The sequence below is a fragment of the Ursus americanus genome, chromosome 23, assembly GCF_024610735.1.
Source record: "Ursus americanus isolate L20-20 chromosome 23, mUrsAme1.1.p, whole genome shotgun sequence".
NCBI lineage: Eukaryota > Metazoa > Chordata > Mammalia > Carnivora > Ursidae > Ursus > Ursus americanus.
The window spans coordinates 15,449,304-15,462,408 of NC_142149.1; the positions used below are offsets into that span (position 1 = coordinate 15,449,304).

General features: G+C 52.8%; 1 protein-coding gene across 1 annotated transcript in view; it reads right to left on the reverse strand.

Moving 5' to 3' along the window:
- The window catches only part of MRC2 (mannose receptor C-type 2), a 53,194-nt gene extending 40,627 nt beyond the window's left edge, over positions 1–12,567 (reverse strand). The window contains exon 1 of the mRNA XM_087854238.1: positions 11,989–12,567. Within this exon, the coding sequence (XP_087710364.1) occupies positions 11,989–12,109 (121 nt within the window). The 5' untranslated portion in view covers positions 12,110–12,567. The remainder of the gene's footprint in view (positions 1–11,988) is intronic.
- Positions 12,568–13,105: the final 538 nt, after the last annotated feature.

Below are 13,105 nucleotides of genomic sequence, written 5' to 3' on the forward strand. Positions count from 1 at the left end.
GCGTCCCCAAAAGCAGAAAATGTTTAAAAAGCAGAAACCCGGGGCACCTGGGTGGCTCAGTCGTTAAGCGTCTGCCTTCAGCTCAGGGTGTGATCCTGGCGTTCTGGGATCGAGCCCCACATCAGGCTACTCTGCTGGGAGCCTGCTTCCTCTCCCACTCCCCTTGCTTGTGTTCCCTCTCTCGCTGGCTGTCTATCTCTGTCAAATAAATAAATGAAATCTTAAAAAAAAAAAAAAAAAAAGCAGCAGAAACCCTTCCAAAAGCCTGTCCCCTAGCTTAGGCGCCTTTCTGATTTGCTCTCCAGTCTGGGACATACGCATTGCCATCAGGTGCTTATAGAATTCTGTGTCCTGCTGTTCTAAGTTCTTGCCCCTTCTGTAAACACTCGCCCGCTCAGTGCAAGGCGAAGAGGAGCAGGCGCGCGTTTGGAGGGCTGCTGACGAGAAGAGCGTGGGGGGTGCCTACCGCCACACCGCGACCCTGCTCTGGCCAGGGTACACGCCGCGCCTTCAGAAAAGCCGCCCTGAGGCCGAGCCTCACCCCCCTCCCGCCGGCCCTCTCCTAGTGGGAAGGCCCGACTCCAAACTGTCGCTTAAAAAAAAAAAAAAAAAGACGGGAGGGGCGGGCGAGGAGCGGCCGGGGACAACCGCAGCCAGGGTCTCAGTCCCCGGGGCCGCCCACCCCGCTCCCAAGCTTCCCCCCCGCCCGGCGCAGCCAGCCAGTCAGTCTCCGCCGAGCGAACCGCAGCTCCAGAGAGCTCCCTTGGCGCCTGGCCGCCGGGCAAAGGACCGCCCACCCAGGGAGCCTCTGATTGGCTCTGTGGAGTCACGTGCTGCGGGCTCGGACCAGTTACGTGATGGAAGTCGGGGGTTGTGCTGCTGGCGTCACGTGGTTAGGCGAGAAAAAAGTTGTCCCCCACTCCGTCTGCCTGTCTCCCCATTGCCGAGAACGCAGACGTGTTCAAAGAAAAAAAAGGCCTCATCTATAATCACCCGGTAGATATTATATAACACAATACAGTATAGTACAAAATATGAGCTATAACTTCTGTTAAATTTTGATGTAACTTCTACCAATTTTGTCTACTCAAAATACATGCTCATGTATATGTATATATTATAAATATACATATATAATGTATATATGTATACATAATATATGCGGATACATCACACATCTATACAAACGTTTTTGTATCTTGTTTTTGTACTTAATATTTCAGCAATAGGGTTTTTCTGTCTCCAAAAACTTTTGTAAAAACCATTTTAATGGCTGTATGATATTCCATGCAGCAATATACCACATTTCATTTATTCATTATTAGTTTTTAAACTGATAAAGAGATTTTCATAATGATAAATAATGTTATATTGAACATGTTGTTACATCAATCTTTTTTGGCACTATTGTCAGGGGTGAAAATGGTACCTTGTTTGTTTGATTGCTAGTAATTTGAAACATGTTCCGTAGGCTTATTAGACATTGCTACTTGTCTTCTTTGTGAACTCTGCTCATAGCCTTTGCGGTCTTACCTATTCTGATTTTAGATGCCTAAAAACTACTGGAGATTCCTGTGTTTTTCCTCATTAGCTTATATGAGCTTCTTGCCATATAGATTAACAGATCTCTCTTCCCTGGTCATTGTTCTTTTTAAATTCTGCTTAAGACCCTTTCTGGTCACAACTTCTCTCACTAATGCTAATCACTCTCCTGATTTCTAACAGCATGGATCGATTTTGCCTCTTTCTTGTATTTTATGCTGATGAGATCATATGGCAAGAACTCCCTTGCATCTGGCTCAGGGTATGTGAGCTTCATCCACACTTTTGCACGTAGTTGTGGATTGTTTCTTCTCATTGTTCAAAAGATTTGGTTTTATTTATTTGAGAGACAGAGAGCATGCACGCATGAGTGGGGGGAGGGGCGTAGGGAGAGGGAAAAGCAGACCCCCTGCTAAGCAGGGAGCTGGGAGGTGGGGCTCGATCTCAGGACTCCAGGATCAAGACCTGAGCTGAACGCAGACGTTTTAACTGACTGAGCCGCCCAGGCGCTGCTCATTGCTCTATCCTATTCACTTGTGTGGAGCTACCATATTTATCCCTTCTACTGTTGATGGGCATTTGGTTAGTTTTCAGTTGGGGCTGGATTTCAGTTTGGGGCCATTATGAATAGTGCTGCTGTGAGCAACTTTGCTTTTTTAGGTGTTCCTTTTCGGTTGTTCCTTTCCTTGTTTTAGTGGAAATTCCTTAGACTACTACAAAGGGGAAAAGGCATCTTTTATCTTTTTAGTGGAGAGATCTGGTAAACAACCTGAACCAAGTAACCAAAGTTAGCATTACCAATAGGGGAATAAACCTACTTAATGTGATACAATGGCAAGGACACGGCATCACCCATGTACGTTTCTTTCCAAAAATGTTTAACATGAATTACTGAGTGAACATCAGACAAATATAGACTGGACATTCCAGAAAACAACTGGCCTGAAGCCATCAAAAATGCAATGCTGTAAAAGACAAAAACACCAAGTAACTATTCTAAAACAAAAGAGATTAAAAAGACAGGACACTGAATTGGATCCTGGACTTGAAAAAAAACACCACCACAACTGCTTTGTAAAAGGGTATTATTGGGACAACTAGAGAAATCCAAACATGGACTGCACATTAGAAAAAGAATTGTTGTATGCTATATTTCTTGAATATCATTCTGGTACTATGGTTATAAAGGGGAATGTCTTCATTTTTAGTTGATACATGGTTAAGTATTTAGGTGTGAAACGTCACTCCTGCAAACTGCCTCAAAGCTTCACCAGACAGACAGACACACACACACACACACACACACACACACACACACAGAGGTAAAGCAAATGTGGCAAAGTGTTAACAGGTGGTGCCTCTAGGTAAGAGTATATGAGTACTCACTATTTTTTCAGCTTTTCCAATGGTTTGATAAAGAGTAGGATACCAAAGTAGTACTCTGGGATTTTTTTCCCCACTCAATATTATATCTCTAAGATTCACCCATGATAATACATGTAGCTGAGGTTCACTAGTTTCACTGCTGCATTATATTTCATTGTGTGTCTATACTCTGTAATTTACCCATACCTCTTTCTTTCTTTTGAAAGATTTCCTTATTTTAGAGAGAGGAGAGCACAGTGGGGGAGGGGCAGAAGTAGAGAATCTCAAGCAGAGTCCCCGCTGACCTCAGAGCCCAACGCGGGGCTCGGTCCCACCACCCTGAAATCATGACTGGAGCCAAAATCAAGAGTCAGATGTTCAACCGAGCCGCCCAGGTGCCCCTATCCGTATTTCTTTCAATGCACATTTTGTTTTTGTTTTGGCTGTTATCAACAGTGCTTCCGGGCTCTTGCTAACAGCATTGCTCTTATATCCTCAGAGCCTTCAGAAGTGAGGTTAAGCATCTCTGTTATACCAGAAAATCCTTCCTCTCGGACCAAGACTGACTACAAGGCTGTTTCCAGTTGAATCCTTACTTGCCCAGGCTGGTCTCACTCAGGGCTATTCTCTCTCCTCTCAGACAGGTTCCCGATCCCATGTCTGAGATTTCAGAGATATCTACGGCTCCCCCCCCCCCCTTTTTTTAAGATTTGTTTCTTTATTTTAGAGAGAGAGGGAAAGAGAGAGAGTGTGTGGGGGGGTGGAGAGGCAGAGGGAGAGAACTTTTTTTTTCTTTAAAGATTTTATTTATTTGTTAGGGAGAGAGAGAGAGAGATAGCACCAGTACAAGCAGGGGGAGCGGCAGGCAGAGGGAGAAGCAGGCTCCCCGCTGAGCAGGGAGCCTGATGTGGGACTCGATCCCAGGATCTGGGATCATGACCTGAGCTGAAGGCAGACGCTTAACTGACTGAGCCACCCAGGCGCCCCTCCCATCTTTCTTTTAAGGAACTTAAAAATGGCACCTAAGATGGAATCAGTGAACATTTGACTCTATGCTGCTCCATATTTTGGGGGCATTACTTTCAAAATACAAGCTTCAGGAAGGCAGAAACCACACCCAGCCTGCTCACCACGGTGTCCTCAGCACCAAATACTGTACTATGCCTGGCACCCTGCCAGTGCTCAGGAAACAGAACCAGAACAGTTAAATGGATGGATGGACAGATGAATGTCCGTGTCAGGCATGCCTCTCCACTGGTTACTGGTTCGTGTACATTATTTTGTAAGAGTTCCTCGTGGTCATGAGAACGTGCCTAGTTCGACTTATTTCCGTGTACTGATGTTAGCTGTATACTTGTCGCGTGGAGCTGCATAAACTGTCCCTTGTGTTCAGATATCTTAGTTTGCTTAGCCACAATCTTATCATTTGGCATGTAAATGGTCTCCAGTTTGTTTTGCTCCTATAAATAGCACTACTATGAGCATTTTTTTTCTCCTTGGGATTAATGCCTTATAAATTCCCCAAAGTGGAATTATGAGGTCAAAGGATATGAAGTCTTGCATAACTAGTTTCTTACATATTGTCTGAAAGACTGAATCCTGAAAAACGGAACCAATTTGTAATTTATAGCGCGTTAGTCAGACACACTGGTTTCTCTGCTGAGATTAGGTGTTCTGGTTTTGCTAGTTTAACTGCGTATTTAAAGAAAGTTAATTTCACTAATTTCTTGTGATCTTTGCCCTTGCCACGTGACAACTTGCCATCTGAAGTTCCTCCAGTGTGATCAGCTACGGACTGAAATTAAGTTTTTCATTGTAATCCAGTCGTCCAATGACATTTCAACGTAAAGATTCTTTTCCCCATTAGCGTGTTGCTTCTGGTTATGTCTCCCATTAAGTTCTTACAATGAGTTTAAATCTACTTCTGGAATTTATTCCAGTCCACTGGACTTTTTTCCTGTGTATTTTAATTCAGTGGCATATGTTTTTCATGATCATGACATCATCTAAAACCCTGGAAGGATAACTCTCCTTATTGCCTTTCTACTACAAAAATAATTCACATCATAAGAAAAAAAATTTCTGTAGCCACGTGAGGGGTGGATGTGAACCAACGTACTGGGGCAATCATTTCACAATGTATGCACATCTCAAATCATTATGCTGTTACCCTGAACCAACACAATGTTATAGGTCAATTATACTGTAATAAAACTGGGGGAGGGCACCTGGGTAGCGCAGTCGTTAAAGCGTCTGTCTTCGGCTCAGGGCGTGATCCCGGCGTACCGGGATCGAGTCCCACATCGGGCTCCTCCGCTATGAGCCTGCTTCTTCCTCTCCCACTCCCCCTGCTGTGTTCCCTCTCTCGCTGGCTGTCTCGCTGTCACATAAATAAATAAAATCTTTAAAGAAAAAAAAAAAAACTGGGGGGAGGGGGCTCTTTGGAACACTTGCCTGCTCTTTCTTTCTTTCCTCTCTTTTTGTTTCAATAAGTACTTACTAAATGCCACTGTGTCCAAGGCACTGTGCTGGGCCAGCACAGGGCTGTAAATGTCCGTCCTGGGGTCTAGGGAGAGAGGAAGTGGCTCCACCACGCAGGTGTGAGGACAGGAGCTCTGGAAAGAAAGGCTTCTTCCAGCTGAGGGCAACTGGAAGGGCTCAGGTCTGAGCTGGGACTCGGACCGCTGGGACCAGGCGCTCCTGGCACAGAGAACCCGAACTCGGAAGGCCTCAAATGCCCAATTCTGGAAGTTCAGACTTTGTTCTGGTGAGGATGAAAGCTGCCTTTTAGGAGCCAAGGTGGCGGCAATGCCAGCTCTGGACCGAGGATGGAGGGGAAGACAGCAGGCAGAGACCACACACACAAACTGAGTGACAAAGGCCAGAGGAAGAGAGACTTTTCAAGAAGTGTCTGTCCTTTGGAAAGCAGTTGTTTGTACAGCCTTCCAGCTGTACGTGCGGCAGCTCTGTAGCCTGTCATGGAAAGATCTGCAAGAATGTTATAAAATAAAAATTATTTGGGGGCTCCTGGGTGGCTCAGTCAGTTAAGCATCTGCCGGGGTCATCCTGGGGTCCTGGGATGGAGTCCCCATCGGGCTCACTGCTTCTCCCTCTCCCTCTGCTCCTACCCCACCTCGTGCTCTGTCTCTCAAATACATAAAATCTTTTAAAAAATTAGAATAAAAATTATTTTATCATATTATACAGTATAAAATGGGGCCCTCTCTGTGTAAAAGGAGTATTCGTGTGTGTGTGTGTGTGTGTGTGTGCATGCATATTATAAAAACCAGAAGATGACGTCGTGAGTGACTGACAGGGGTTACTACAAGCCGTGGGCTGAGGGGAAGGGAGGACCTCAAACTGTTTACACTTTACTTCTGTATGATCTGTTTTCCGCTGAGCAAGCATTCTTCACGCTGAGGTTATCAACAGCACCTGCCATGCTCCAAGGTGAAGCCTGAGGAGGGCCACTGAAATGAATAATTAGGGAGTCTCTCCAGGGGGAGACAGCACCCCACAGTGACCAGTGGTCAGGGAGCAGCTCCAGCTTGCCTGGAAGGTTTGCCTGGAACCGTCTGGGCTTCCACACTGACAGTCCAGAGGCAAGGAAAGTCCTCAGTTCCCGTGTGAAGGTCACAGCGAGAGAAGCTTCATGATGAAGGGAAGTGAAGAGGGAGGATGGGGAGTTGGGGGTTTTAGGAGCAAGAACAGTGAAGGATATGTTTTTTTTCTCTTTAGGATTTAAATTAATGTTCAGAAAAAGGAAGAAGTATGGTTACTTTTAGGCACTTAGTTAGCAAAGTGTCACCAAGATGTAATGGGGTTAGACCTGCTTCAATTAAAAAAAGAAAACTGTAGTTATTAGGATTTTGTATGTTGAGGACTGTGTTTTTTCACATTTAAGTCGTGATATTCACGTTCTCTCTTCCTAATAATAAAAATAGCAACAATTTAATATTACTTGCTAAGAAATGACTCTGTACCAGGCACGCATCTCATTCTCATATTATCTCATTTTCGTGTAATTCTTACAATACCCCTAAGGAGGGGTATTGTTTTATTTTTCCCATTTTACAAATGAAGAAACTTGAGTCTCTGCCCGAGGTCACACAGCTGGTGAGTGGCATTACCTCAGCCCTGATTTACATTTCTGGAGGACCCGGGGTGGGGGGGGGGGGCGGGAACATTCCTGGCCACACCGCACTCCTGCCTCAGTCTACACTGGGGAGCACCACATCAGCTTCCTCAGTGTTTGGAAAGGGAAACTGGCTTCTTGTTTTTGCCTATAGGAAGGTGCTTGTCCAAGCTCAGGACAAAAGCTTGTCACTGTCCTCCTAGAGGTGGTCCCAGAGAGAGAGAGAGAGAAAGAGAAGGCCCCTCCTCCATGCCGGGGTGTGTGTGGGGGGTTATCCCTGAGGGCAGAGTCTGGATCTTTGTCTCCCCTTAGCCCAGGTGAGCCTCAGGCAGTGACGGAGACTCCTGTGTCCTTCTCAGGATCCTGAGTCTCGGAAGGAGGGGCAGCGGGGCAGCAACGGCCACCACCACGGAGGAAAAAGGGAAGGGCATCCCAGGCAGAGGAAATTGTATGCAAAGGCCGGGGGTGGGGTGGGGGCAGAGAAGGTTCAGAGGAGATGGGGCAGAGCACAGCGTGTTAAAGGAGGACCCCGGGGGAAGATGTGGGGGCCGGGGGAAGTGGGAAGAAGCTGAGGTTCCAAAGCCATCATCTAGCGACACAACCAGAGGAATGAAGGGGGGTAGGGCAGGGCTGAGGTGAAGCAGACAGCATGGGTCCTGCCAAGCAGGATGGGAGGGGTCTCTGCACAGTCAAGGGGCCAGGAGAGGACAGGGAAGGGCAGGAAAGGAACGAACCCCCGGAGTTCTCCATCAGGTAATGTGTGACGTTGGGGGCCAACCCAATCTGTCCTCTAAGTGACTGGAGCTGGCTGATGCTGGCAGGTCCCCAGGGTCAGAGATGCCACGATGTGGCCTTCATCCAGCCTGGCTGTTTACGGACACCACCCCTAGCTGAGGAGGAACGGGATCTGCAGTGCCCAGGGTGAGATCCAAGAGCTGCGTCACCACGGCCACGGCCCACCCCACCCAGATTTATAGGATCCAGTCATGGGAAGCGGCCCCTCCCATCTCACGAAGGACCAAACGGGAAGGGACACTTCCTGTCGGCAATGCCCAGGCCCTCTGAGTCCAGGGACCCCCCACTGGAGGTGTAGGCGGCGGTGGGCTCAGAAGAAAGACCACCGTCATCCCGGCTGTCAGTGTGGCGCAGGCTCATCAAACCAAATGAATGAACCCAGGAATCCCTGCCCTTTGGGAAGCCGGGGGGGCGGAGCTGGGGCTGGCTCCTCCTCCACCAGGCCCCTCAGTCAGCCGCTGCCGGATGCCTCCTCAGAGGGGGCACCTCAGATGCGCTAAGGACGCCTAGCGGGGCTTGGTCCCTGTGTCTTGGGCCCAGTGGGCCTGGGGGGAGAGACGACACCCTGACAGCCATGGTATAAACAGAGGGTTGCCCACTCTACCCGCTTCCTAGGGTTCCTTTGAGGACACACGGAGAGGATGTTCTAGAGGGCTTAGAGCTATTGGAGAGAGACCCATCAAGCAGGATTTTCCAGCCCTTCCTAACACATACCCTGGCAGTGTTGAACTCACAGAGACGCAGCGCGGTCTGGTACTGAAGAGTTTGGGCTCTGGAGCCACCCCAGAGTTCAAATCTTGCTTTACCACCCTCTGGTGGTGTTGGCAGTGTGGTCTTGAGCAAGTGACTTGACGTCTCGCATCTTCTGACTGCCAGTGTGTGAAATGGGTGGGAAGGGGCTCCCAGGGTGTGAGATACAAGCACCGCTGCCCGGAGAGCACCTGGCACGGCTTCCCGCACAGGGATAATGGCCACTGCTGTTACCACGTCATCCCTCCGCGGGGGGCAAGGGGGCTTAAATCAGTGGTGAATCCACACGAATCCTCCCCTGAGACTTTTACGGTATTTCTGAAATCATCTCATCGGCCCAGATCACTGCACCACGCAAACATCAGAAAGGCAAGATGTCTCTCATGTGAACGGAAGGGGACAAAGACCTGGGCTTCCTCTTCCCCTGCCTGCACCCCACCTTGTCCAGGTGATCGGGGGGTGGGGGGGGCGGCTCCCAGCACCAACCACAGCTCAGCCACCACCCCGGCCCTGGCAGCCCTGGCAGCCCACAGAAGACAAGACAGAGCAAGGAAGACTGGGTTTTGGGGATGGGGGGATAAGAAGGCTCTGAACTCCGTGAATCACCAGGGGCTGGGCCAGAAGTGCAGGCCATCTGTCTGGCTGGCTGACAGTGGCCTCAAGTACCTGCTGCCTGTCAAAAGGAACGCCTCCCTCCCTGTCCTCTAGACAGCAGTGCCCGTCCCCACAGGAAGATGTCCCAAGGTCTTTTTGCACCTCAACCTGGATACCTGATCCTCTTTCCAATCTGCACCTCAGTCCCCTGTTCAGTAACCCCAGAGGTTCCCCAGGGTTCCCACCACCAGTCAGCAAGTGGCTTTCCCGTTTTGGCCTCCCAGGCACCTGGCCAGCTTCCCTTTTCACTTGAGCTTCTCCTCCATCCCACTCAGGAACCCTCCCCACCAGCCCAGCAAGCTTCCACATCATTCCCAGACAGCCTAGTACACCTTCCCGATCTCCCTCTCTGCTCCCCTCCCTGCCTCTCAAAGCCTGGTCCACCCAGCCTCCCTCCAGAGAGCCCTGGTGACCTTTTGCCCCCCCCCAAACACACAGTTTCTCCTGCCTCCAACACAAGTTTTTTTTCTCTAAGGATGTGTCTTACAGTCTTCTGTACCTTCCACCCTCCCCAAGTCCTTGGTTCAGCCTTGCACAGTGAATGCCACAAAAACAACCCAACGCTGCACTTAACAAAAAGGTCTTCCAGCCACTCTTTGTGGGGCACCCTTTGGAGGTGGAGAAGAGATGGATGCTGCCGTCACACACCACCAAGGGGGGCCAACCTGCTGCCTCACCGCCCCCAACGTGGGGGTGTCGCCCTGCCCCCTACTCTCATCCCACGGGGCTTCCCTGCTGGTGGTCAGAGAGCCACCCGCAGACACCCTGAACCCCGGGGTAAGTTCTGCCCCAGCAGCACCGGCCTGCCAAGCCCAATCCCTCTCCCACAAGCATTTCCTGAACTGTTCAGATCCAGTAAACTGTTACTACCAAATTCATCAGGTACAGGGGCTTGAGGAAGGAATTCAGCCTCAAGGAGCAGCACTCGGGGCAGAGGGAACAATGATGTGCCGGGGCGCACTGGCAGCAACTTCTCACTCGTGTTACTCAGCAGCCGCACCCCTAGCTTCCTCCCTGCCCATACCTACGCTTATGGGGGTGATCAATGCAATACCGCTGGGAGGGGGCTCCTCCGAGGCTGTGGGGGCTACAAGTCCTGAGACACAGCCCGAGGGGGGGCCAGGAGACGGGGAGACCAGAAGGTAGAGGGGGCACTCCAGGCCTCCTCCCAGATGGGGCCTCTCACCACGCATTTCCAGCTCCCTCTGTCAAAAGCTCCATGGGGGAAAGGGCCGAGTCAGCACTCTAGCCATGACTCTCCCAGGGCCTGGCTTTAAAATGTGCTCCGGGGCTCTTGGAATGGCCATCCTCCTCCGGCCCTCCCGCCCTGCCTGTCTTCCCAGTTCCTTCACAGAGAAGACATAGGCAGGAGGGCGGGAGGCAGGGGGACCGCCCCTGGCAGGGGGACCACCGGTGTGCCTTGACCTGCAGTGGGTAGGATGATACTGCCTGGTTTGCATCTAACATTCAACTCCAGGTGGGTCTGGAATTCAGCGGAGGAGGGGGTCTACATGAGAATATGGGTCCCTCCAGACCCCACCACTCCCATCCGCACAATCGGGCAAATACGTGTCTTGGTCCTCTACGTCACGCCGGGCGGGCCAACTGAGCGAGCATCGGCCATGGCTAGAGAGCCCGGACCCTCCAGGGGGCTGTTGGGGTTTTGCACAAAACTGGAAACACTGCATTGACTGTCCCCTTTCACTCACCCCCGTCCCCAAATTAAACATCCAGCAAGACAAAGCTGGGCCCAGCGCTGGGGCTGTAATAACGACACTCCCTGGCGCTTCCAGCTTTGAGTCCTGCAACCCCCCCCTCCGGAAGTGGATCTTTCCCCTTTGCTCTCAGCTTCTTGCTGAGGGGTCTGTCTGTCCCCACACGTCACTGTCACCCTCTGAAAGAGCAGCCGAAAGAGAAGGCACAACTTCAGTTTTTTTTTGTTTCGTTGGCTGGATTTTTGCATCTTTAGCAGCTCTTTTGGGGCGCAAGTTCTGTCTACTCTGGAGGGGTGCCAGTTTGGTCAGAGCCACCCACACACCACCACCACCACCACCACCACCACCACCACACACACACACACACACACACACACACAGCGCCCAGATTGTCGCTGCATCCTGGGGGCACGAAATTGCCCCACAGAGCTCCCTTCAAACAGCGCGGCTGCCACATGCCACAAGCTGTCCTTGAAGGCCGAGTGTGGAAAATATAAACAGCCCCGAGATGCCAGGAAGGGCAAACAAGCCCAGACGAATAATTCGAAAACAGCAATAACGCACGGGTCCGGGGGCAAAGCAAGGAGGCTGGCCTGGAGGGAGATCCCGGACGCACCGAGCCTCCGGTTTCCCCGGACGCAGGTCTCCCGGCCCAGCGCAGCGCCGGCGCCGGGTGGTCCGCGGGTGGGGGCGGGCGCGGGGGTCCTCCCGGAGCCCGCCCTCTTCAACCGACGCGGCTCGAGACCCCCGGGCTCCCCTCCCCCGCCGCCTGCCACATCTGGTTCCACTCAGGTCCTCCCCCACCTCCAGGCGCGCTCCTCCTCCCCTCTTCCCCCCACCCGCTTCCAGAAAAGCGGAGACGATTTTTAAAAACCCAGTCACACACACACATACACGCACGCACGCACACACACGAACACGCACACGCGCTTCTGGAAAAAGAAAAAGGAGGGAAAAGTCGAGAGCGGCCCGGTCCCCAGCGCCCACCCCCCCGCCCGGCCCCCGAAGTTGGCCAAGTTGGCAGCGCCTTACCCGGGAGGGCGGCGGCGTCCCCGGGGGCGCCGGGGCGGCCGAGGTGCAGAGCCCCGAGGAGCAGGACGCAGCGCAGCAGGTGACGAGGCCAGGGCGCGGGGGCCGGCCGGCGGGGCCCCATGCCCGCAGCGCGGCGCTGAGGGGACGTGGGGACGGAGGGCGCACGGGCACGGCGCACGGTGGCAGCGCGGGCGCCGGGCTGTGATGACCGCCCGCGAGGGGCTCGCGTCTTCCTCCGGTCGGGACGAAGTGATGCCTCCCGGGGAGAAGAGGGGAGGAGGAGGGAAGGAGGCTGGCCGGGTGGAGGGAGGGCGGAGGGAGGAGCGCAGAACCCGGGAGGAGGGTTTGAGGGGCAGAGGGGAAGGGAAGCGGGCAGCGTGGGAGGGGAAGGGGAGGAGGCGCGGGCGAGCGCGGGGCCGGGGCCGGGGCCGGAGAGAGAGAGCGCCAAGGGGGAAAGAAAGGGGAGGCGGAGAGGAGGATCTGCGGGGTCGACTAGGACCCCGGCGTGCGCTCTTTCTCTCGCTCTCGGTCGCCCTCCCTCTCCCCGCCGCGCCTTCCCTCTCTTCTCAGTCCGGGCTTGGAGCCCCAGACGCTGCGTCACAACTCCCCGGCTGGCGCGGGCGGGGAAGCAACTGCAAAAGTTTCCGCAAACTTCACGGCGTGGCGGGACCAGGGCTGCGAGGCCCGGTGGGGCGGCGGCGCGCGGCCGACCCAGGCAGCCAGACCCCGGCCGCGGGCGCCCCCTCTATCCCGCCTTTCTGCGGCCGTCTGCAGTGGGCGAGCATCCGCTACCTTCACGCCTAGGGGACCCCTCCCCCGGTCCAGGGGCAGAGGGGCGGAGCCCAGGGCTCGGCCACCGGGGCGAAGATTGGGGGAGGGGGAGGCAGGGCCCCTGCCATGTGCCGAGCGCAAACACTTGCACGTCTTGTTGTAGCATTTCGTGACCCCGGGGTCAGCGTCCCTGGCGCAAGAGGGGTGCAGTGCTTTTGCTAGTTGGGGCTGTATCCAGAATCCAAGGGAAAATCTGTGCACTGAACGTCCCAGCAGACGGACATCCTCACTCTCACTAGCAACCAACCATACTGCTGGCCGGTCGCAAAGGACCAAATGGAAATTT